This window comes from Pochonia chlamydosporia, chromosome 4 (assembly GCF_001653235.2).
Source record: "Pochonia chlamydosporia 170 chromosome 4, whole genome shotgun sequence".
In the NCBI taxonomy this organism is placed as follows: Eukaryota; Fungi; Ascomycota; class Sordariomycetes; order Hypocreales; family Clavicipitaceae; genus Pochonia; species Pochonia chlamydosporia.
The window spans coordinates 1,370,224-1,393,404 of NC_035793.1; the positions used below are offsets into that span (position 1 = coordinate 1,370,224).

At 50.6% G+C, this 23,181-nt stretch overlaps 8 protein-coding genes across 8 annotated transcripts; 5 read left to right on the forward strand and 3 right to left on the reverse strand.

The window, feature by feature from the left end:
• Positions 1–168: 168 nt before the first annotated feature.
• Positions 169–2,539, forward strand: VFPPC_07836 (alpha-galactosidase C precursor; the record flags this gene model as incomplete). Its single annotated transcript, XM_018286637.1, has 3 exons — positions 169–265; positions 336–942; positions 997–2,539. The coding sequence occupies 3 exons, from the start codon at positions 169–171 to the stop codon at positions 2,537–2,539; spliced, it is 2,247 nt and encodes a 748-aa protein (XP_018143349.1).
• Positions 2,540–4,594: 2,055 nt separating this feature from the next.
• On the forward strand, positions 4,595–7,108 carry VFPPC_07837 (ubiquitin ligase complex F-box protein GRR1; the record flags this gene model as incomplete). The annotated part of the gene is made up of 4 exons (XM_018286638.1): positions 4,595–5,344; positions 5,414–6,142; positions 6,211–6,322; positions 6,387–7,108. 4 exons carry the CDS (start codon positions 4,595–4,597, stop codon positions 7,106–7,108), a joined length of 2,313 nt encoding a protein of 770 aa, XP_018143350.1.
• A 785-nt stretch (positions 7,109–7,893) lies between these two features.
• Positions 7,894–9,494, reverse strand: VFPPC_14317 (ammonium transporter MEP2; the record flags this gene model as incomplete). The annotated part of the gene is made up of 4 exons (XM_018292086.1): positions 7,894–8,230; positions 8,291–8,968; positions 9,032–9,348; positions 9,411–9,494. The coding sequence occupies 4 exons, from the start codon at positions 9,492–9,494 to the stop codon at positions 7,894–7,896; spliced, it is 1,416 nt and encodes a 471-aa protein (XP_018143351.1).
• Positions 9,495–11,300: 1,806 nt separating this feature from the next.
• Positions 11,301–11,897, reverse strand: VFPPC_07838 (mitochondrial peptidyl-tRNA hydrolase; the record flags this gene model as incomplete). Its single annotated transcript, XM_018286639.1, has 1 exon — positions 11,301–11,897. One exon carries the CDS (start codon positions 11,895–11,897, stop codon positions 11,301–11,303), a length of 597 nt encoding a protein of 198 aa, XP_018143352.1.
• A 375-nt stretch (positions 11,898–12,272) lies between these two features.
• VFPPC_16001 (protein hob3) lies at positions 12,273–13,286 on the forward strand (the record flags this gene model as incomplete). Its single annotated transcript, XM_018293754.1, has 5 exons — positions 12,273–12,285; positions 12,342–12,392; positions 12,449–12,494; positions 12,553–12,626; positions 12,685–13,286. 5 exons carry the CDS (start codon positions 12,273–12,275, stop codon positions 13,284–13,286), a joined length of 786 nt encoding a protein of 261 aa, XP_018143353.1.
• Positions 13,287–13,578: 292 nt separating this feature from the next.
• Positions 13,579–14,232, reverse strand: VFPPC_14318 (Dcp1-like decapping; the record flags this gene model as incomplete). Its single annotated transcript, XM_018292087.1, has 1 exon — positions 13,579–14,232. The coding sequence occupies one exon, from the start codon at positions 14,230–14,232 to the stop codon at positions 13,579–13,581; it is 654 nt and encodes a 217-aa protein (XP_018143354.1).
• Positions 14,233–15,063: 831 nt separating this feature from the next.
• Positions 15,064–17,997, forward strand: VFPPC_07839 (phosphatase; the record flags this gene model as incomplete). Its single annotated transcript, XM_018286640.1, has 1 exon — positions 15,064–17,997. One exon carries the CDS (start codon positions 15,064–15,066, stop codon positions 17,995–17,997), a length of 2,934 nt encoding a protein of 977 aa, XP_018143355.1.
• Positions 17,998–18,673: 676 nt separating this feature from the next.
• Positions 18,674–19,591, forward strand: VFPPC_07840 (hypothetical protein; the record flags this gene model as incomplete). Its single annotated transcript, XM_018286641.1, has 1 exon — positions 18,674–19,591. The coding sequence occupies one exon, from the start codon at positions 18,674–18,676 to the stop codon at positions 19,589–19,591; it is 918 nt and encodes a 305-aa protein (XP_018143356.1).
• Between the last annotated feature and the right edge of the window lie 3,590 nt (positions 19,592–23,181).

Below are 23,181 nucleotides of genomic sequence, written 5' to 3' on the forward strand. Positions count from 1 at the left end.
GGGAAAAGACATGGCAGTTGGAGAAGGATCTGCGTAGTATATAATGCATGCTCTCCTCTGTGGCTCTTGCTTTCGGCGTGTGTCTGTGGTATCTTGTTCACGGGTTCGTCTCGTGGTGATTTCCTGGGCAACTTCAACAAGTTGGTGAAATTGATATTAGAAGTAATCATGCCACAGTTGCCGTCGCTTCGTAGGGTGACTACCTCGCTAGTTTTGGCTACGGGCCTGGCGTCGGCAGTGAATGCCCAGAGCAGCTCCAAGAAACGTAAGTTAGGAGTTCTTCTTTGTGTGATGGCTACTCTCATCCTTGATGTAAATGCTGACAATCTTGATAGCTATCGAGGTCGACGGGACTTCATTTGCTCTCAATGGCAACAATGTTTCATACCGTTTTCATGTCGACAATACAACCGGTGACCTGATTGGAGATCACTTTGGTGGACCGGTTGAAGGTGACACCATTGAAGCCGAAATTGGACCTGTACAAGGCTGGGTCGACTTGATCGGCCGTGTTCGACGCGAGCTGCCTGATTTGGGACGAGGCGATTTCCGAACCCCGGCTGTTCAGATTCGGCAATCAGAAGGGTACACAGTCAGCGAGTTTCAGTATCAATCGCATACGGTTGTGGACGGAAAACCTGCCCTCAACGGCCTACCATCTACCTTTGGCAAGGACGCCGACGTTTCTACACTCATTGTCCATCTCTACGACAACTACAGCTCTGTGTCGGCAGACCTCAGCTATTCAATCTTTCCCAAGTATGATGCAATTGTTCGAAGCGTCAACATCACAAATAAGGGCAAGGGCAACATTACAGTTGAGAGACTTGCTAGTTTTAGCGTTGATTTACCCTGGGGTGAATATGATTTGATTGAGCTCAAGGGTGATTGGGCTCGAGAGGGCATGAGGGTTCGGAGGAAGGTCGACTTCGGTACTCAGGGGTAAGTAGCAACCGACTCGGGCACATCAAACGAGGTACTGACATATCATGCTAGCTTCGGGAGCACGACTGGATATTCGTCCCATCTACACAATCCTTTCCTCTCACTAGTCTCGCGAACTACCACCGAGTCCCATGGAGAGGCTTACGGGTTCTCGCTTGTTTATACTGGATCTTTTGCGGCCGAGGTGGAGAAGAGCTCCCAAGGACTTACCAGAGCCATGCTGGGACTTAATCCGTCGCAGCTGTCTTGGCCACTCGGACCGGGCGAGTCACTGCAGTCTCCCGAATGTGTCGCAACTTTCTCTAATACTGGTATTGGTGGCATGTCGCGTAAGCTGCATAGTTTGTACCGCCAGCACCTTATAAAGAGTAAATACGCTACTGAGACACGGCCCGTACTCCTTAATAGCTGGGAAGGCCTTGGATTCAACTACAATGCCAGTACCATTTACCGGCTGGCCCAGCAGAGTGCTGAATTGGGCGCGAAGCTGTTCGTGTTGGATGACGGTTGGTTTGGCGTAAAGCACCCTCGCATCACGGACAATGCTGGGCTAGGAGACTGGGAAGTCAACCCCAAGCGATTCCCGGATGGACTCAAAGCATTAGTCGATAAAGTCACAGACCTATCCGTCGGGAACTCATCTACAAAGCTCAAATTCGGCCTGTGGTTTGAGCCTGAAATGGTCAATCCCAACTCGAGTCTGTATGAAGAACACCCGGACTGGGCACTTCACGCGGGCAAGTACCCTCGCACGTTGACCCGAAACCAGCTGGTCCTTAATGTCGCGTTACCCGAAGTCCAGGACTTTATTGTCGATGCTGTGTCAAACATTCTTAACAGCACTAATATTGGCTATGTCAAATGGGACAACAACCGTGGCATCCATGAGACCCCGGCACCGTATACCGACCACCAGTACATGCTGGGCATGTACAAGGTCTTCGCCAGGCTCACTGAAAAATTTCCAGACGTCATCTGGGAAGGCTGTGCTTCAGGCGGAGGCCGATTTGATCCCGGCGTGCTTCAGTACTTCCCGCAGATTTGGACTTCCGACGACACTGATGCTGTGGAGAGAATCCATATACAGTTTGGGACATCTCTAGCATATCCACCGTCTGCCATGGGTGCTCATGTGTCTGCTACCCCAAATTCACAGAGCGGACGCAACGAAACAATCGAGTTTAGAGCCCATGTCGCTATGATGGGCGGTTCATTTGGCCTCGAGCTTGATCCAGCACATATGCCAGCACAGGACAAGGCCAAGGTCCCGGACCTTATCAAGCTCGCCGAGAAGGTGAATCCTATTGTTGTCAAAGGTGACATGTGGCGCCTTAATCTGCCAGAGGAGTCTGATTACCCGGCTGCTCTTTTTGTTTCCAGTGATGGCAAGGATGCCGTGCTCTTCTACTTTCAGCTCAAACCTACCATCAACAACTACTGGCCCGTAGTGCGTCTCCAAGGGTTAGATGCCGGCGCCATGTACAAGGTTGATGGCAATCAGACGGTGTCGGGTGCAACTTTGATGAACAGAGGGGTTTCATACCAGTTTGACGCCGGGTATTCCAGTAAGGTTGTCTTCTTTGAGAAGCAATAAGATGGATCATGTCTGGCTGATTCGATGGGAGTCTGCGGGGATATTTATATGACAGTTTAATAACACAAGTTAAAACTAATTATGAGCGACTCAATGTGCAATTCAAATATGTTCCATGCCGTTAGGGCGATGTTGGATGCAATAACGTGTTTGGAGTCTGGGCGGGCTGGGTTTGAAATGAGGTCGTGGAGCCTGACCTGGCACGACACTGGCTTTCCCCGTGGTGTTGGCCAAGTCAACTACATGAAAAGGACTGACAGTGAGGTGGCGACGAAATAAATTGGTAGGACTTGGAAGGAGAGCGTAGGACAAGAGCTGATGAGCAAAGGATTTGTCAGGAGACGTCAACTGGTGGCTCAAGGCACATGGGTCACGTGCGGTTTCCGTGTGACTGAGGCAGTGGCCAAACATCTCGCGAATACAAGGTTCATGTATGACGGCTTACGGAATACGCTGGTGAATTTTAGATATTTCATTTGTCTTGAAAAGCCGTTGTGTCATGGGTTATGACCTGGCTGGGGACTGGAGTTTGTCACAGTGGTGACACACTGGCTAGATGGGATATCTTGATGGGATGTTGCAGGACGTGCCATGCTCGGTTATGCCAATAGCCATGCTTACCGACCGTAAACACATTTTCCTGTAATGAATATGAAGCTAGGGCTGGCCCGAACGCTTGGGTATAGAGTTTGCATAGCTGTGGTATTGTGTCGTGGAGTACCTACCTAGGCAGGTTTGTGGATGCTTGCCGAAATATGGCACTGAGGAAAGGTTTGTGGGCTCTCTCTGGTCGTGACTATGGTGTGGATAGTGCTGATGAAAATGCGATTAGAGGGGAGGCTCGTATGATTAAACGTAGCTCGCATGGCATGGCCGATGGACTAGCAAGCAGAAAAATGATGATGTGATGATTAATTTGAATCGGAGTTCCGAGTACACAGTGTAGGAGTGGTAACATTCTAACTTCTAACTTTGGACAGCTCGACACGATGCAAGACGGAATGGAAGCTCTGCCCAGTGACGGAGCTGGTCTAAGCGCCAAGGACCGGCGATGGCGAATCTGGTTCGCCAAAAGTCTCCGCCTTGTATCGGGCTTGTTCCAGCTCGGATCATTGATGAGCAAGAAGAGTCAAGTCTGGTTGGCCTGTGGGAGCTGCAACTCTGGTCTGGTCTGGTCTGGTCAGGTCAAGTACTGTCTGGTCTGGTTCATGACCAGCGGGTGACTTGAACCAAATAAGTCTGGTCTGTTGACCTGGAAATCCGTGGTGTCATAAATAAGCTTCGCCTCTGCCATTCTTTCTCTTGTGCACATCAACAGATCGGCAGTGTCACCTGCGATTACTCCTCAAACGATCAAACCAGACTGATGCGCTGCGCCTGCTTTGTTCTGGCAGCTGCGTTCAAAGGATTTACTTTGGTATTTGATTTGATTGATCGATTGATTGAATAAAGACCAGGGCGGACCCTGCTTGATCAGACAGGACGATTCAGCGCCAAGCGCAGCCCGTGGTCTTCTGTCCTTGAGGCGCACATGAATGAGCTGGCTGCTCTAGTCAAGTCTCAAGCTGGTCATTGACAGCATTGAACCCGCCTGGCCTCAGTGCTCTCGCCTCATTTGGGTTGGTTGCTCAGCACCACCACACACTGCCCTACGTTACAACCTGCCTCACCAGACTCCAGTCAGTCTCATCTGGTCAGGCCCTGTCGCTACCACATACAGACCAGACCTTAGATTGGGTCACGTCCGGTATTGGCCCAACTTTGTTTCGCTTACTTCCTTTCTTCCCTTCTTCTTCTTCATCTCCCAGACTATCGCCGCGCCCTGCACAGCGAGTTAACCAACACAGCGATCCGTCCCAATATTCCGTAGCCGTCGGTCCTCCGCCAGGTCCTGACCGTCTCGGCTCTCCGCGCCTTTCTTGAATCCTGGCGATCCGACCTGGTTGACTGGGCGCCTCCATCCTCGCTCTCTCCAGTCTGCCCCGCAACCGACCAGAAGCGACGACCACAAACCATAACTGGTCGTCATCACGGCCTCAAACATCCACCTTCACCATGATTCCCTCCGCCGCGCCGCTCAACACCATGGCTACGAGGGCTAGCGCTACCCCCGACGACCAGGACGACTCCCGCTCGTCGTCATCCACCGCCTCGCCTGCCCCTGCCGACAATGAAGAGTCCGACTTCTTTCTCGGTGCCAACGATTCAGAGTCGTCGTTGGGCGTTCCCAACTTCCAGGATATGCAGGTCGAGGACTCGTGCTGGCCGCCGATAAACAGGCTGCCCAACGAGATTCTCATCAGCATCTTCGCCAAGCTTGGCGCCACATCCGACTTGTATCACTGCATGCTCGTATCCAAACGATGGTCCAGGAATGCCGTCGACCTCTTGTGGCACCGACCTGCATGCACCAACTGGAGAAACCACAGCAGCATTTGCCAGACCCTGGGCCTTGAGCATCCCTTCTTCAGCTATCGAGACTTCATCAAGCGCCTAAATCTTGCAGCTCTCGCTGACAAAGTCAACGACGGAAGCGTCCTGCCTTTGGCCGCCTGCACCAGAGTCGAGAGGTTGACGCTGACAAACTGCAAGGGCTTGACCGACTCTGGCCTGATCGCCCTGGTTGACAACAGCCCATCACTGTTAGCCTTGGACATTTCCAACGACAAGAACATTACTGAGCAGTCCATCAACGCCATTGCTGAAAATTGCAAGAGACTGCAGGGACTCAATATTTCCGGCTGTGATAACATCTCCAACGAGAGCATGATTAACCTTGCTCAAAATTGCAAATACATTAAGAGGGTATGTTGCAGCTCTTATCAAATCAAACGCCGTGGCATTTCCCTTCCAGTTAACATTGCCCCTCTTTAGCTGAAACTGAACGAATGCGCACAACTTCGCGACAATGCCATACTCGCCTTTGCGGAACAATGTCCAAACATTCTCGAAATCGACCTCCATCAATGTCTTCAGATTGGAAACGGCCCAGTGACAGCCCTCTTATCGAAAGGGAACTGTTTGCGAGAACTTCGGCTTGCCGGCTGCGAACTCATCGATGACAGTGCATTTTTGGGCCTTCCGGAAAAGCGCGTGCGAACATACGAGCATCTCCGAATTCTCGACTTGACGTCCTGCACACGACTTACCGATGCCGCAGTAGAAAAGATTATTGACGTTGCTCCCAGGCTTCGCAACCTGGTCCTCGCAAAGTGCCGCAACATCACAGATGCCGCTGTCAACGCTATTTCGAGGCTTGGCAAAAATCTTCACTACGTCCACTTGGGCCACTGCGGGCTAATTACCGACGAAGGCGTCAAGAAACTTGTGCACAGTTGCAATCGGATTCGCTATATTGATTTGGGCTGTTGCACAAATCTGACAGATGACTCTGTGAAGCGATTAGCCTTACTGCCAAAGCTCAAGAGAATAGGCCTTGTGAAGTGCAGCTCTATCACTGATGAGTCTGTATTTGCCTTGGCTGAAGCTGCATATCGCCCCAGGGTACGACGAGATGCTAGCGGAGTGTTTATCGGAGGAGAATACTACACACCGAGCCTGGAACGAGTTCATCTGAGCTATTGCGTTAACCTTACTCTCAAGGTAAGCTCGCAGATCTTCTATTTGTGGTTGCACAAAAAATCACAAACGCTAACCGTCATTAACTACAGAGCATAATGAGGCTACTGAACTCATGCCCGAGACTCACTCATCTCAGCTTGACTGGCGTTGCCGCATTTCAACGGGACGACTTTCAAACCTATTGCAGAGTCGCACCGCCTGGTTAGTAAACATGATTTTGAAATTTCTTGTAACGAGTTATTCGATTCTGACTTACTGTCGGCAGAGTTTACACAGCACCAACGCGATGTCTTCTGCGTCTTTTCCGGCAGCATGGTCTCACAGTTCCGCGACTTCCTTAACACCTCACCCCGATTCGAAGAGCTGCGGGATAGTCTTCCGTATCGAGCTGGTGGTGGCTCTCGTATCAGAGGTGCAGCAGCTAGACGCTCGCAAGCCATGGCCAATTATCTCAATGCTGCAGAAGGGGAAGGATTCGACGATGAAATGCCTGATGAAGAAAATGACTTTGAAGGTCTTGATGGCACAGACATGGCAATTGACCCTGCTGCCCACCCACCACAGCATCTACCTGCTGATCTTGCGGGAATTGAACCAACAATACCGAACGTCGGACAACCGATTCCAGTACCGCCACCTGCGCCAGGGGTCATCCAATATTCCTTCCCTCCCGCTGGTTACCCTCATCCCACCATTCAACATCTGCAACAACTTCACCAAAGTGTCAACCCGACTTACCAACACTTGCAACATCAGCAAGCTGCATCAATGGGCCCCTTGGCGTTTTCTAGCTTTATGACCAACGAACCAGCTGCTGGTAATCCTCCACTTAGCGCGAATGGGCGAGCACAGGCAAGCATGGCACCATTGACCTCGCCAGCGGTGCCTCAACAGGCGGGATCGTCATCTGGAAGTGGACTTGTGAATGGCACTGGTGCCAGCACGGCAACGATGCACCAGCAACCTCCGGATGGCACCGAGCAATGATTCAGCGCCCAACTCTTCGGAGCGGTATTTCTATTGAGGAGTCGGCTGATAGTGCAATACACTGCGGCTACAACCTTGAGTGTTTATTTTTTTTTGGCTAGGCCCTAAACGAGAGAACGGCGCTCCTAAGCGTTTGAATGAGCGGATTACAATGCTCCTATCACTGGACCATTTTTAGCATGAGAATGGCGGATGGAGGTTTCGATCGAGTCATTACACCTTGCAGCAGCACAAGCGGAGTTTATTGTTTTCTTTGGGAGATATGAATGTTATGAATACAACGACTCAGGTATACCACATGGTTAAAATTGGCTTTATCAAGCAGCAAAGCTGTAGTCAGGGATCGATGTAGGAATTAGAGCATTTGCATCGGCGCAACTGTTGAATTAAGTTATTCTATACAATCTATTATTACACCTTGATATCTCCTAACGGGACAAATGTGGACACAATGACATGCCATAAATTTAGATTGGCGCTCGTACGGCCGTTCTTGTTCAACTGATTTAATTCCTCGGTGTTGACCGGATGATACACCGTCACAGTGACATCGAGTCTCTATTATTGGCATCACGGGCCGGTCCGTTTCTCCACATCGTGAAATTTGTCACCATTATTTAATTGGACAATGAACTGGAAATGTAATAGAGTAAATATATCCAATTATAAGATCAATTACTTCAAAGTGGTATCAATGCTTGCTACGAAACAGAAATTTATCTATGTAACAACATCCCTATCCAGCGGCCCCGTTCCCAATTCATGCCACAATCTTGCGTATCCGTTTAGACCACCTCCCGAACAGTCTTCTCATGTGTAGAGCTGCTGGATGACATAGATCCAGGGGACGATGAATCTGCCACATGACGGGTCAGTTCGACATAATCGTATGCGAATTCACCAAGCTGAGCGTCGTCAATGCCGACATCTTCCTCGGTAGCTGACACACGGAGACTAAGACCCGGGACGAGGTTCATGAGGAACAGGATAATGCAGGTTAAGACAAAGGACCATCCGAAAGCGGCGCAGATGCCGGCGAGCTGATAGCCGAGCTGGACCCAGTTGTGTTCAATCCATCCGATGGGGGAGTAGGTGTTGCCGTCGAGGGCAGCAATGTAAGAACTACGAGTGTTGTGTTAGTTTTCCGCGGATGAGAGTTTAAATGCGACAAGATGGACTTACGCTCCAAAGATGCCGGTGAGGATATTGCCAACCATGCCGCCGATTCCGTGAACAGCAAAGATATCGAGGGCATCGTCAACGCCAGTAAGGAACTTGAGCTTGGTGGCAAAGTTGCAGCATACACCGCCGCAGACGCCGATGATCACGGCTCCCCAGGGTGTAACGAAGCCTGCGGCAGGGGTAATCGCCACGAGACCGGAGATGGCGCCAGAGCAGAAGCCGATGGTGCTCCATTTCCTCTCGAGCCGGTAGTCGAGCAGGACCCAGGTGATGCCTGCGCAGGAAGCAGCCAGGTTGGTCACGTAGCATGCCATCACGGCGCGGAGGTTCATGGCCAGGGCAGAACCGCCGTTGAAGCCGAACCAACCTACCCAGAGGAACACGGTGCCGAGAACGACGTTTGTCACGCTGTGAGGACGGTAGGGGAGGCCCTGGGTCTTGGAGTAGCCGCTTCGCTTGCCCAGCATGACGCTGTAGGCGAGGGCGCAGGTGCCGGAGGCGATGTGGACGGGACCGCCGCCGGCGAAGTCGTAGGCGGGGAGTTTGAAGAGCCATCCGTTTGCGTTCCAGGTCCAGTAGGCGATGGGGTCGTATACGACGGTGGACCAGATGAAGATGAAGATGATGGCAGGGAGCATACGGCCTCGATCGGCGACGGCTCCAATGGCAAGGGCTGGTCTGTTTGAATAAGAGTATTAGTTGACATCTCTGTCATGGGTTGTTCAAATAGGTTTGACTCACGTAATAGCCGCAAACATTCCCTGGTAGAGACAGAAGAGAATGTCGGGGACGAAAGAAGATCCATTTGGCTGAGCGAGCGTCTTCATCAGACCAAACTGGGAGAGGTCGCCGAAGAAGGCATTGCCCGTTCGCGAAAACGTCAACGAGTATCCCCAGAAGAACCACTGAAATCCGATGACAGCCACAGAAAGCATAGATAAGAGGACGAGCTGAAGAGCCGACTTTCTTCGTGCCAGACCGCTGTAGAAGAATCCGACGCCGGGAATCATGAGCAGAACGAGGACGGAGGAGATCGTCATGAAGGCCAGGTTGCCCGTCTGTATGGCGTTAGCTTTTCAAAAGCTCATTTTAGAATCAAATCGCATGATTCCAATCTCACCTCGTAGAAGATATTGAGATTCTGCACATTAGTCGAATAGCCAGCATCGGCGGTGCCAGTCGTTCCATTGTATTCGGCGGCCATGTTGACCTGCTTGCTACCACGTACGTCTACCGTAGCGTGTACAAGGGGAAAAGGGGCGAAAGGTTGGATGAGAGGGAAAGGAAAAGAAAAGAAGGAAGGATGTAGAGATCGGCAGGGCTGTCAGATTATATCCTCACTCTAATTGCATGAACGCCCCTGCAATGCTACACTTTCTAAACCTTATGGCACGAGGACACACCATTCATCTGATTATTTGGGGACTAAGAAACAATAGACTAGTTTTCAAAAAATGACTAGCTTGTTAGATAACCGTCGTCTTGGGTCCAACATCGGATCCCGTCGGAGCGGAAGACTGGGGACACTTGGATGGAAAAAAGACATGTCCAGCCGAGATGGGTGTGAGAGTGACTGAGTGTTGGACATGTCAATACCGCATCGTTTCAGCCAGCGCCCCGTGTATGGTTACCGAACGGGAGGAGGTGAATGATATCTTATCTGGATGACATCGGACGCCAATCAGTCCACCACCGCCGCCACTTACACGGCTGGAGGAGGTCAGGTTGTTCCTTTTGATAACGAGCCGCCGTTGATACCAGCGCCTGATGCGTAGCCCATACTTTACAGATTTCTACAACAATGTAAGCTTATTATATTAATGCGATTCTCGTGAAAGTTGTATGGTAAAATGTTGTAAAGGGGCAGTGATGTATTTGCTTCTATGTTGTTGATGTGCCACGATTCCAACAGTGACAGCAACTCATTAACCAACATGATTACATTGTCTTGGTGAGCGCGGAACCACCGCCTCTTGTTCCAGACACTTGACTTAGTTACCCAGGACCAAGAAATTGGGCAATGCGCCAAGCTCAAGTAGAGTGAATGAAGAAGCCATGGTTGTGGTGAGCCAGGAGAACGTAAGCATCACGGGACGAGTGGGATTTGTAGATAGAAGAGCAGTTTATTGTACGTCAAGTTTTCCTAGAGGGACATCCCCTATTCTTATCGCCGATTCAGCAATTGGCTGCAACGAAGCACCAGAGGATATCTTGGACGAGAATAAGCCGTATCATCCATGAACCCTGGAGAGATAGCGACATGGAGAAATCGTGCGATTCTGATTGGGCCGAGCCTTATCTTCCTGTGTGGCTGGCGCCTCGTCCTCAAACAATCAGCTGCAAAGAAGTGACCATCCAATCCCATGCCGTTATTTGCCTCCTCTGAATCCCATCTGGTCTTTCTTTGCTTTGTGCTTCATCCATCTCCCGCGTCTGTTGTTGCTCGGATGCGAGTGCAGCATTTTGACCTGTTTGCAGCTTGCAGCGCAAGAGGTCAAGTTGCAATGAACCATCCGGAACCAATGCCGGAAGCCCCACCAAATTTCTCACTATTGGGACGATCATCAACAATGAGCAGCTCAGTTTAGGGGAGTTGAGCTGGAAAAGGTGAATCAGCATGCAAATTGAAGTCGAATACCCCATCTGGAGTACGGAGTATTTTGATTCGCCGGGAAGAGGTGGCAGAAGAGTTCCGAATGTGTAAATTGCTGGCCTGCGCCAGCACTCTACCATGTCTTGGAACTCCCACAGGTCTTCCTGGAGTGTTTCTCGTACTTTCAACCTCTGGTTCTCCATTTGATGAAGTTCAGAAAATGACATGCCTTGCTGTACGACTGTGTCATGCGATGAAAGTATAACGTGGCGGTTGCAGAAGGTGCATCGCAAAGACAAGAGTTGAGGCTAGAGAGATCGGTCCACGATGCTTTGTGTAGTTTCTCTCAATATGCAGGTGGATGAAGGCTCGTGGCATGTGTGACTAGCCTGCAGACCCTTACCGTCGCTGCTGGTATCAGGTTTCTATTTCCTCCTTCCACTCATCTTCGAGCTCTACCAGTCTCTTGGCAACATCCAAAGGGACGACTTCCTCTAGGACTCTTCGTTGGTTGACTGAAATCGGATCTAAGACGTACTTGCTGACCGTGGCCGCATCTCGCTCTTCTGGGCGACCTATGCCAATTGCAATACGTGCAAACGGTGACTCCGGAAACTTGTTTTGGGATATTGACTTCTTGACACTTTTCAACCCGTTGTGACCACGGTGGCTGCGATCCCAAGGTGTGAGTCTGACATCGCCAAAGGCTCTTTCTAATTCATCATGAATGATGACAAGACTTGTTGATGATGCATCATGCTGTTTGACCATCTCTTGCCATGCCTTTGCAACAAATGGTCCTGAGACGTTCATCAGGGTTGGTGACTGCACCAGTGTATATTTTGGCCCTTGAGAGACGAGACATGTCTGCTTTCCTATTTTCATCTCGCGAAAACCTGGCTGCTTGAGGGCTTTGACGAGGCCATTGAGTGAGAAGTGGCCAGCTGAGTGGAGGCTGGGATATTTTGGCAAGGGATTGCCTAAGCTAATCACCAAAAACCGCGGATTAAACATTATGGTGTATTTGAAACCAAAAAAAAAGAAGCACAAAAGAACGCTGCAGAATAAATTCGTGCGATGTTCCATGGCTGACTCTTATGCGAGAAGAACGCGCCATCACGTGAGTCACAACTTTCTTTCTAAGTTTTGTGGCGGAGCCTTGAAAGCAGAGCTGCGCCTCACATATCACTGACGTAGATGTTTGTAGCTGGCAGTGGCTGCGCAACCTTGCTTTACTCTCAACAGTGTCAACGCCCATCCTGCGTCTCAACATCCGGAGCGAACTGGCATCATTCGTCTGCCAACACCCAGCGACTTGGACGGAATATATTGTTTCGATATCGGTTTTGTTTCTCGCCATTCTCTTTTCAATAGAATAAAGCGGTCAAGATGTCGTGGGCGGGTTCGTACAAACTCAGACCCCGCAGAGAAACGGAAGAGGGGCTGACAATGAATTAGGATTCAAGAAGAATGTGAATCGCGCGACGACGCAGGTGATGATGAAGACGGGTACGGCTGGTTCCTTTCAAATTGGACTGTTGTGTCCTTCTGACCGAATCATACAGGGCATGTGGAGAAGACGAACGATCGTGACTATGAGCTGGAGGAGAGGTACGGCACCGTACTTGAGATGAACCCTGCCACGACCAGAGCCTAACACACGGTGCAGACGATTCAAAACGATGGAGGCGGCGTCCTTACGACTTCAAAAGGAGGCAAAGGGTTATTTGGATTCACTTCGAGGTAAAACACCCGGCGTGCCCGAATGACTTAGGAATTCTTTGCTAATTTTGGCACATAGCCATGACTGCGTCTCAAATGCGGATAGCGGAAACGATCGATGCCTTTTACGGAGATTCTGGCGCTAGAGATGGTGTCAGTAGAAGCTATAAACAAGCTGTTGAGGACCTTGATTCCGAAACAATCAAGGCATTGGATGGCCCATACCGAACCACCGTGCTAGACCCCATCAACCGATTCTGCTCGTATTTCCCGGACATCAACGAGTGTATCAAAAAGAGATCCCACAAACTGTTGGACTACGATGCCCTTCGAGCAAAGGTGAAGCGACTTGTCGAAAAGCCTGACAAGGACGCGACAAAGCTACCCCGAACAGAGAAGGAGCTCGAAATGGCCAAGCTTGCTTACGAGCAACTCAACGAACAACTTTTTTCAGAACTACCCCAATTGATCGACTTGCGAGTGCCATATCTAGATCCAACTTTCGAAGCACTGGTCAAAATTCAGCTGAGATTCTGCGCCGAGGCATACTCCCGAATGGCGCAAGTGCAACAGTATCTAGACGCAGACACAAGAGACTTATACGCAGAAGGGCATTTGGATGCTAGAGTAGAGCAAGTTTTGCAAGAGATTCGGGAACTCAGTATCAGCGGAACAGTATAGGGGAAAATATGATTTGGGAAGGGGCATGGCGCTGCACTCGATGGACGGGGGCGCTGCGCTGCGTTGAGCTGGTTACATAGGCGTACGGGCTTTGCCAACGACAGGCATTCAATTTTTGTTTTTGGTAGACTGGGTTTACTTCCGCAGTTGCCCCTCATCTAATGGCTCGATATGCTATGGATATATCTTGATTTTTTGTCATTATTCATAAATTCCCTTGTGTCGTGGCCACCAAGACCTCACTATGTGCCGGGAATACTCTATTTGTAGCGTTTTTCACGAATCTTGGCTGCTAGTTGGTCGGTTGATGCGTGTGCTGTTTCCCAAAGAGGTCGCTAAGGGATAGTCTTCTCCCAATAGCCTGCATAGCTGGTCCTGCTTCCGGTCCCGGCTCCTCACCAGCCCCTTCTACTCTTGCAACTTTCCAACTCTCCTGTATCATGGCACCATTGATCTCGCGGGTCTCGTCTTTATCATTGTGTATCCATAGACCGATGACCTTGTCGCCTTCCTCCCAGTTGCCTTCCACTTTTAATATGACCAGTTCGCCTGCAATCTCCACGTGGCTCACCCTGGCAAGGTCAATTACCAGGTTGTCCAATGCCCTCCGGTTGAGCACAAACACGCACGCCCGAGGTAGATGGCTCTCGGGGAGCGGGGACTGGGCGCACACAAACATGGTGCCTTCGATGCCGGACTTGTCCCAACTTGCTGAGTCGCTGTCGAATGTGTAGACGACTGCGTTGGCTGCTATGGACAGAATGGCTTGAATAGAGGGGAGGTACCGTTGGAGGACGGAGACATTGAGTTCGGTATTTGTGCGGGGAGGAGGCGGCGCATAGTGGGAGTGAATTGCGGCTGCGTCGGATTCGTAGTCGGAAACTGCTGGTATGAGGTTTGATGGCTGGCGAGTGTGCCGCGCTTTGCGAGGCGTTTGTCTGCTCATTGTGGGAAGTAGGAAGCTGGGATTGCTCCTGACTGAATGTGACTGCGCTGGTAGACGGGTGTCGCTGGGACAGAGGTATAGGCGATCACTCTTGGCTGTTGTGAGCGAAAGTATACCGCGGCTATCGACTTGCGGACAACTCGAAGTGGTTCGCTGGAGGGTTGTGATATTGCATATGACGATGGTGTTGCGATGGGAACATTGAAGCTTGCAACGACTTGTGGCGCCGTTTCCAGGCAAGGACTTTGCTGCTAGTGTAGCTCCGCCGGAGCTTATCGATAGACTAGGTGCATGTGGATATGTGCTGGACAGTTCGTTAACCCCCTGCCCTGTAGAATGCCCCGAAGTTGGGTCTGGTCTGGTCGATGTCTGGTTTAGGCTGGCCTGGCACGGGTGTCTGGCTGCATGTGGTCTGGTGAGTTCAAATGCTGTTGCATCCATGTCGATGTCGAATCGCGGGGCTCCGATGTCAAGCTTGCCTGCCCTGGCTGATGAGGTCAACATTGAAGCGGCACTTCCTCTCTGCCATCCAATCCACATGCATCATCATCCATCACGACGTCGACCTCGTCAGCTGTTCGCATGTCATTACTCTGCCGCGCCTGCGTGTTCATTGCATCCGCACGCACTTGCGCCGGCTGTAGTATGATCCTTTAAGCTTTCCTTTTACTTTACTCACTCTACATACTTTTCGCCATCATTATATTCCGCCTGGCTGCCCAGCAAGCTCCAAACACCATGGTCTAGGTTACCAGCGGCAAGACCATACGCGACCACATATCAAGGCGGCATTTCCGCAGCTCCTCAACCCATTGCTGCATCTCGACCAAAATGAGCGCCAAAGCACCAGATAGCCCTCAGTCTACGCACTCCAGCTCTTTTGAGCCCGTGGACTTGCTCACAACGCCTCAATCTCTTGCCCGGGCCGTCTATGCTCGGCGCGCCGAATATGTTCGGCCGCACAAGATAAGAGTCAAGATTGGCACCTGGAACGTCGCAGCCTGTACAGGGACGGACAAGGACCTTGCAAGATGGTTCGTTGATGGGGAAGGCATTGACAAACACTTTGCGACCTTGGATTTATCTCGAAACTCGGCCGTTGCGCACGATCTTTCTGCTAGCGATGAGCAAGATCCCGACGCAGTCCGTCTTCTAGGCGGCAACGAAATTGGGCTCTATGTACTCGGCTTACAAGAAGTTGTTGACTTGAATTTGACCAAGGAGTACATGAACCGGGCCGTCAATATCGACAACTCTCCGACGGGCAAGTGGCAAGCTGCGCTCGAAGCCGCCATGCCCCCAGGATACGAACTTGTCATGTCAGAGCAAATGACCGGCTTGCTACTACTGATTTATGCGTCTCCCGAGATTGCCCCAACCATCACGAACGTCAGCACAAAACAGGTCGGGACCGGTCTTCTAGGTTATTTTGGTAACAAAGGAGCCGTCACGTCCCGACTTGTTCTGGGTGAAACGACACGAATGGTATTTGTCAACTGCCATCTAGCTAGTGGCGCTGGCTCCAGCTACTTGGATCGAAGGTGCTGGGACGTTGACCAGATTCTTACCAAGACGAAATTCGACTCCGTGGTACATGCTGGCGTTTCCGAGGACGATGGAGAGATGATTGGCGAAGAGGACTTTGCATTTTGGTTCGGAGATTTGAACTTTCGGCTCGACGGGCTTCCTGGAGATGACATTAGAAGACTGCTTACATTACACACAAGAGGGGAGTACGGTCTGTCCGGGGACAAGACTCCACGACCGCCGGAAGGAGACGGCGTGATTGTAATGAGAAGTTCCGAAAGCGATGACGATACCACAATTAAGTCTTCAGTTCACTCACGAGAGCAGAGTTTCGATTCCGAGACTACACTTCCAGATCCAGACGATTTCCCAGAGGATCCCAGTCAGGACCCAACATCCCTTCAAGCGACCCTGGACTCACTCCTTCCCCACGATCAGCTTCGGCGGATGATGGTACAGCGCAAAGTATTCCACGATGGCTGGAGGGAAGGTCCTATTACATTCCTACCATCATATAAATACGATGTTGGAACAGTCGGGCTCTTTGATTCTAGTGAAAAGCAACGAGCTCCGAGTTGGTGTGACCGGATCTTGTATCGAACGCGAAAGGACAAGCAAGACTTTGATGCCAAAGCAGCAGAAGAGATGGCGGTGAAGAAACGGGATGAGGAAATGAAGTCCAGAGGAATGGACCAAGACGACGATGTGCTTTTCAGCTACGATCCCCAGACGGACGGCGATGAGCAGCCAGAAACAGCAGGGTATGACTATGATGAATACGACGAAACCGAAGACAATGACCTCAAGGAAATTGTAACCAAGGAAGGATATCTGGACCGAATCTCGCTGGATATTTACACATCACACCAACGCATTACATCGTCAGATCATAAACCCATAATATCTGTCTTTTCTCTCGAATACGATGCCGTTGTGCCAGAGTTAAAAGCAAAAGTTCACGCCGAGGTTGCGCGAGAGCTCGACCGGATGGAAAATGAGGGTCGCCCGGCTATAACTGTTGTAATGGAAGGCGGCAATTCAGCCAATGAGAGTGTTGTCGACTTTGGTGATGTCAGCTTTTTGAAGAGGTTGACGTGCGTTGTTACGATCGCGAATACTGGAAGCGTGTCCGCAAGCATTTCGTTTGTCGAGAAGCCCACAACAGATGAAGGCGACTCAACTGCATTAGCATGGCTGACCTCGACCTTTATTCGACCGGATGATGATGAGGCCGCTGATTTAAGCAAATTGGTTACCTTGGAGCCAGGAGAAACGGTTCTGGCACATATTCAAGCCCAGGTGTCAAGCATTTCTCATCTTCGTGCTCTGAATGATGGACAGGCCAGCCTGGAGGATGTTTTGGTGCTTCGTGTCGAAGGAGGTAGAGATCATTTCATTCCTGTCAAGGCGGCTTGGCAACCCACCTGCTTCGGAAGGTCCATTGACGAACTCATCAGAGTGCCTGACGGAGGCATACGAAAGTTTCTGGCAGAGAAGGATATCAAAGGAGCCATCCCCTATGATTCTGAAGTTCGTTGCTCAGCTCCAACGGAATTCTTCAAGTTGACAGAGGCCATTCAGACCATGGTGGAAAGATGTGTTGCTGATGAAGCAATGCTGGAATCCATGAATCTACCTCGTGAGGCCGGTTGGCCATTTGACGCGACTACTTGGACAGCCGGTGTGGCAGAGCAAGATGAGATAAAAGCAGATCTTGTTGCCGCTTTGGATAACGACCTACCCATTGCTGACGCCTTACCAGTTGAGCTGACTTCTCCACACAAGCTTGAACTGCTGTCGTCGCTGTTGCTTTTATTTTTAGCTTCACTAACGGACGGACTCGTTCCTCCACTCCTCTGGGCCAAGCTGTCCACCTCACTACCAAATTTGACCTCGCTTGCTCCCACAGCATGGCCGGATGCAAAGACCCAAATTCTTGATGTATTCTCGTCTGCACCGAACCATCACATTGCGTTCGTCTTCTTGGCTTCAACGTTGTCACGCGTAGCTACAGAGCTAAGTTCGGCAACATCGGAACCCCTTCTACCCGGCTTAAGTCGACGATTGAGTTTCCGGAGAGGGGAAGACGACAGCGAGAAGAAGAGGAAACTTCGAGAACGGAAATATGCCGAAATTTTTGGGCCTCTCGCATTCAGGACAAATGATAGAGATAAGGCAACGAGAGAAAAGGAGCGTATAGTTGTTGAGATATTCATGAGCCGAGAGGCTGGAGGTTAGAGGCCAGTAAACAGAAGACTGAACGGGGATATCAGACGCCGGCTTTGTAATCGCCTGATGCGGAGATGCAGGATGGAGTTGTAATTTTATGAGCACATGGCCAGTGTAGATATTTTTCCCGGCACAGAGTTTGGAGGAGCCTGCTTGGAAGACGATTCTCTTGCAGCATGAACAATATTTTTCTGGAGCAAGCGTTGGCTCTGTGCAAGAGCAAGGCATTTGCAACAAATAACTGTGCACAGATATTTCCGCACGCTCACTGGGTCCTTCGTCCGATCTTTCTCCATTTTGTTGAATGGTTGCTGAGTTTGTTGCCTGGACCTCATATCTTGTTAATGTTCTGTTCTGTTCACCGGTGCATTCAATGTTGGTGGTGTGCAGACTACGGTTCAGCAACCAGCATTGCGTTCACGCCAAAGACGCTCCTTCCAGAACAAACGCTCTTCCAAGTCTCTGCATCATCTAGCTTCCCTTGGTTATACAGATGACGAACATCGTCCTTGGCCTTTGCAGCATGAATGTCGAGTCCGTCCCCAGACAATGCGGACAAATGCCATCTCGCAGACAGAAATTCTCGTTATCCTCAACCCTCTTCCCTCACGTCCGCAGAATGGTGTGGGCCAACCAAAACAGCGCTACAAAGTTTTCAACTCTCCATCGCGATATAATACGAAACATGGCAGAGCAACGGCTCGAACGTTTACTTAGTCTTCGAAACTCAGCTATACGATATTCATCACCGGAAGGCGTTGCGCTCGCTGCAACCCAGATTCGGTTGCCACCATCACCCTCACGACCGAAGGCGCACGAAGGCCAGACGGTCAAACTGGATAAAGAACACAAATTTCCATGGTTGGAAGACCTCGAGCTTATAAAACAGTGGGAAGACGAGCGTCCGTATATGTTGCATGATACGTGGTTTGCTATGCTTGGCGATGGGAACGACCAAAGCGACTTGGCTGACGCGTTGCCTACTTGTTCGGAAGGTACTGCGTTGGCAACCAGCATGTATGGTATGATGGAGAAATCGCTACAAAAGGACGTGGTTCCCAATTTTCTCGCGCCGTTTCAGGATACTTTTTGTGGCAAACTGGAGGCTTTGGTAGAACACTTTGATGAGGGATGTTGCAAAGCCAACTTAGATCCCGACACGACCCTACGACATAGTCACAGAGGTATCCTTTTGTCAAGTGGACACATCATTGATGAAGCACATCTACAACAACTCATGAACGAGATGAAGAGACTGAAAAGATATTGTCGGCGCATGACGGATGAGGTGAACCGCCGGAGAGACGCCCAAAAATTGAGTAAGAACCGATGGGGCAACAGAGTTCGACGTGGCGGCAAGGTCAGTGTAATGAAGAGCAAGGGGTTAGGCAGCCTACTCAGAGAGAGTTGCGACTTGGACTTGGACGAGTTGCCTGCTGATTCATGGGAGAGTTGGGCTCCGACTGATAAGCCGAGTCGTGTGGTGTTAGTTCAACCAGAACAAGGCGGGACATTAGGGAATGATGGCCAACTGTTAGGGCATCGGGAAGGTCAAGCCGAGGACAAACTTAAACTTCAGAATCGGAACAGAATCCGATGGTAGTAACATATATTAGGTTGAGATTGATGTATATATCCAAATCTTGCTTAGCTTGTTTAGGGAGGGCTGGTAAGGAACCCGCAGCAACAACTTAGATAGACAAGATTATAAGATTCTCCTCAGTCCCTCTCCGATACATATAGTTTGAGATAGATGACGCAGCCCCCACGCACCTGCTAACTATCGTGCGTGCCATTCAGATCTCATGTTTGTGCGCCCTGTTGTCGCCGTGTTGAAGTCGTTATGCAGCAACCATCAACTAGCCGGAATACTCGCGCTGATAAGTAGGGTGTGACTGCCACCGCTCTTCAAACATCTGTGCTATCCAGTAACATGGGTGGTCCCAATCAAAATTAGTCTGCGAGCCCATATACGGCGTCTCCTGACTGCCTATAGCAGGCAATGCAGGTCTCTCTGCTACGTGCCATTAGTGTCGCATTCATATTTGCACATGATGACTACTGTCGGCACTCACTGATTCCATTGTGCTCCTTGTATCTCTTCCACGCGGCAAGCTGCTTCTGGACTCGCCTGTCCGTCAACGTCTCCATCACCAAGTCGTGCTGCTCGGATGTAAGCTCGGACATGAAGTGCCTGTGTCGCTCCCATGGCTCTTCTGGATTCGGCCATGGATGGCAGTTGTAGTAGTGCCAGTGGACGAGGATGTTGTTACAACCCTCTTGGAGCTCTTCTACGAAGCTAGGGATGGAGTATCGAAACTACATGAGAATGGTGACGTTAGCTGACAGTTTCACCATGGTGGGCAAAAAAAAGGGAGCGAAGCGGGAATGGACTGTATTTGGCTCACGTACCCTGCCACCAAAGTTGTTTCTCGCATGACGATATCTGTCTGAGCTAATGACACTCGCCTCGTGTAAAAGTATAAAGACGGTGAGGTAGATGGGCCACCAAAAAGACGATTGGTTGCGCAGGATGAACGTTTCGAGGTCGCGAAGTACTCTGTGGCCGTACGTGGAGAGGAGCTTGGTGTGGTTGATGCTGTCGAATTGGGCGAGAATCATGCGCGGTACGGAGACTTTCCCGAAGAGAGGGTAGGTTGTGTCTTTGGTTTCGGGTTTCATGCCGAGAGTCTCGTCGCCGCATATGTAGGCTGATCCCGTGGTGTGTCCTGTGTGAAGGTTGGGGTTCTTAGTCTTGGTCCTTTAAGTATAGAGAGGGTGTGCAGAGTGTATATCGTACGAATTGCGTGCCAGAGCACAAAAAGATTACCAAGAAGCTTTTTCTGTGGGTTAGCAATCTTCCCAGACGGGCCGTCCATCTCGTCCTTTTGTAGGTGTCAGCGCATGTGCCACATATATATACTCGTACAAATGCACAAGACTCACGTCTAGGCTGAGGTAGTATTCTATCGCTGAAATATACGTCCTCTTGATGACGTCCTGCCCAGCAAGGGCCCTTCGCAACAGCTTATGTGGTGTATGCTGCCTGACCATGGTTGCAATGGCATTATCAATGATGTACTTTTCGAAGTACGTCGCCGTCGCCCGTATATCGACGAGGCAAAACGGCTCCAGGTCCTTCTTCTTCCTTACCTCGTCTCCTCGCTCTCCCTCCCTGACGGTCCAGAAACGGGCAACGACATCCCCGGCCCCAGCTCGAAAGCGGACAACCTTGATTTCAATTGGCGCCTCACAAATCCCCAGCGTTATCTGGATTGTTCGAACGTCACTGTTGACGCGGTCACCAACATCTTTCATTTCTGTACCTCTCCATCGGTCGGTAAGGTTCAAACCACCCTTGCGGAAGAGCACGACGTCAGTTAGCTTGCCGCGGTAGCACGAAACGTGGTGGAGGGTCTTTTTGGAAACCTTGGAAAAGCCCTGGCAAGGAAGACAGGACCCTTCAAGTTCATCTTGGTCGGCATCACACTGTACTCAGCCGTTAGTGTATTTTTTCACTGTGTGCTCCTTGGGTCCCTCCAGGAACGAACTAACAACACGCAAGGGTCTGGGTACTTACCCGAATTTTTTGGATTCTACATCGTAGACAAGCCTTTCTCTTACGAGTCTCTGCAGTTTCCTTACGTTTTTGCAAATTGAATGGACCACGCTTCTTTGCCTGAGGCGTGCCGTTCTCTTCGTTGGCCGTATTTGGGCGACTGTCATCAGAGTCCGTACCTGCCTGGCTTCCATGTTGTCCTTCTGTCAGCTGTTGCTCAGCTTCTGCATTGACACCTTGTGGTACGGCCGGCTCAGTCTGTCGTAAGGATGACTGGTTGTCGCCTGGCTGTGCTTCCTCTGTGGAAGGTAACTCAGAGTTGTTTGACAGGGAGTCTATGACCAGCGTATTAGGCTGTGCAGAGCCCAAGTCTTGTACACGCGGCTGCAGAGCATACTGTGTGTAGTCGCCAGAGTTGCTGTGATGTGGAAGATAGAACTCGCCCCCACCCATTGTAGCCTGATGTTGAGATAGACTGAACCCTTGCCCGTTGGTCACGGTCAAGGTCAGTGTGTTAACTGCGTTTGTCTTGGGGGTCGCGTTTGCGATTGCATGGAAGTCTGGTGCAAATTGGTACGAGCTGTACGTGGTCGAGTAGGCACTGGGCTGAAACTCGGCGGTAGGTCCAACAAAGAGAGATGGCTGAAAGGGGGCGGCTCCTTGAGAGGAAGAGTCCTGTATATTGCTGGGTTCGACGATGCCGGGATGCAATTGGGTATTTGTAGGCCCAGTAGTACCAAGATGGCCACCCTGTGCTAGTGTTTGTGTTTGTGTTTGTGCTTGTGCTATCAGGTCTTGATATTGCCCACGATCCTCACCGGTCAAGTCTGCGCCAGATTGTACCAGCCCAACCGGATGCAGTGATGATGACCTTTGACCATTTGTGTCTAGAAATGTATCTGGCTCGGGACCCAGGAGGCCATAGTATTTATTATAATAGTCTTGAGGAATCACATCGGGGCTAAAGGACGGTATATTAGCTTGGATTAAGCTCCCGCATGATAGCGCTTCGTGATAAGGGACTGGAACTGGGACCGGCAAGGCGCAGGATAGTGTCCCGAGACCTTGAGATGCAAGGCCCGGATGACTTTGGTCGACCAACTGGGCAGTTCCATGACGAAGATCAACAGCAGCAGTATCAAGATGTCCTTGGCGAGATGGTGATGCGCTAGTGTAGGACGATGCAAGTGCCGAAATGCCGGAACGAGTTGTCTCGGCGGTATCAGAGCTGGGGCTGATAGGCCATGCGAAACCGGCTGAATCTGAATCCGATGTTTGTTGCGTGTGGTGCTGATGCCGAAGCCTGGAGCTCTCATCAAAGAGACCAGGACGGTCATTCAGTCTGCGGTTCCGGTTTGCTGCAGGTGGTGAATCTTTGGTGGTTCTTTTGCGTTTCGATCCTTGCTTGGTCTAAGGAGAAGAAGGGCACACCGGTCAGCGGACAATCAAAAGGGGGGAATCCATCCATCCATCCATCGATGATGACGATGATGACGATGATGCAGCATAGGGAGTATTTGACCAGCCAGAAAAGCTCCGGTTGACCAAATAACCCCCGTCCAGGTCCATGTGAAATACTCCGTATTTTGCAAAGGAGTCTGGTCCGGTCTGATACAGTACGAGGTACGAAACAG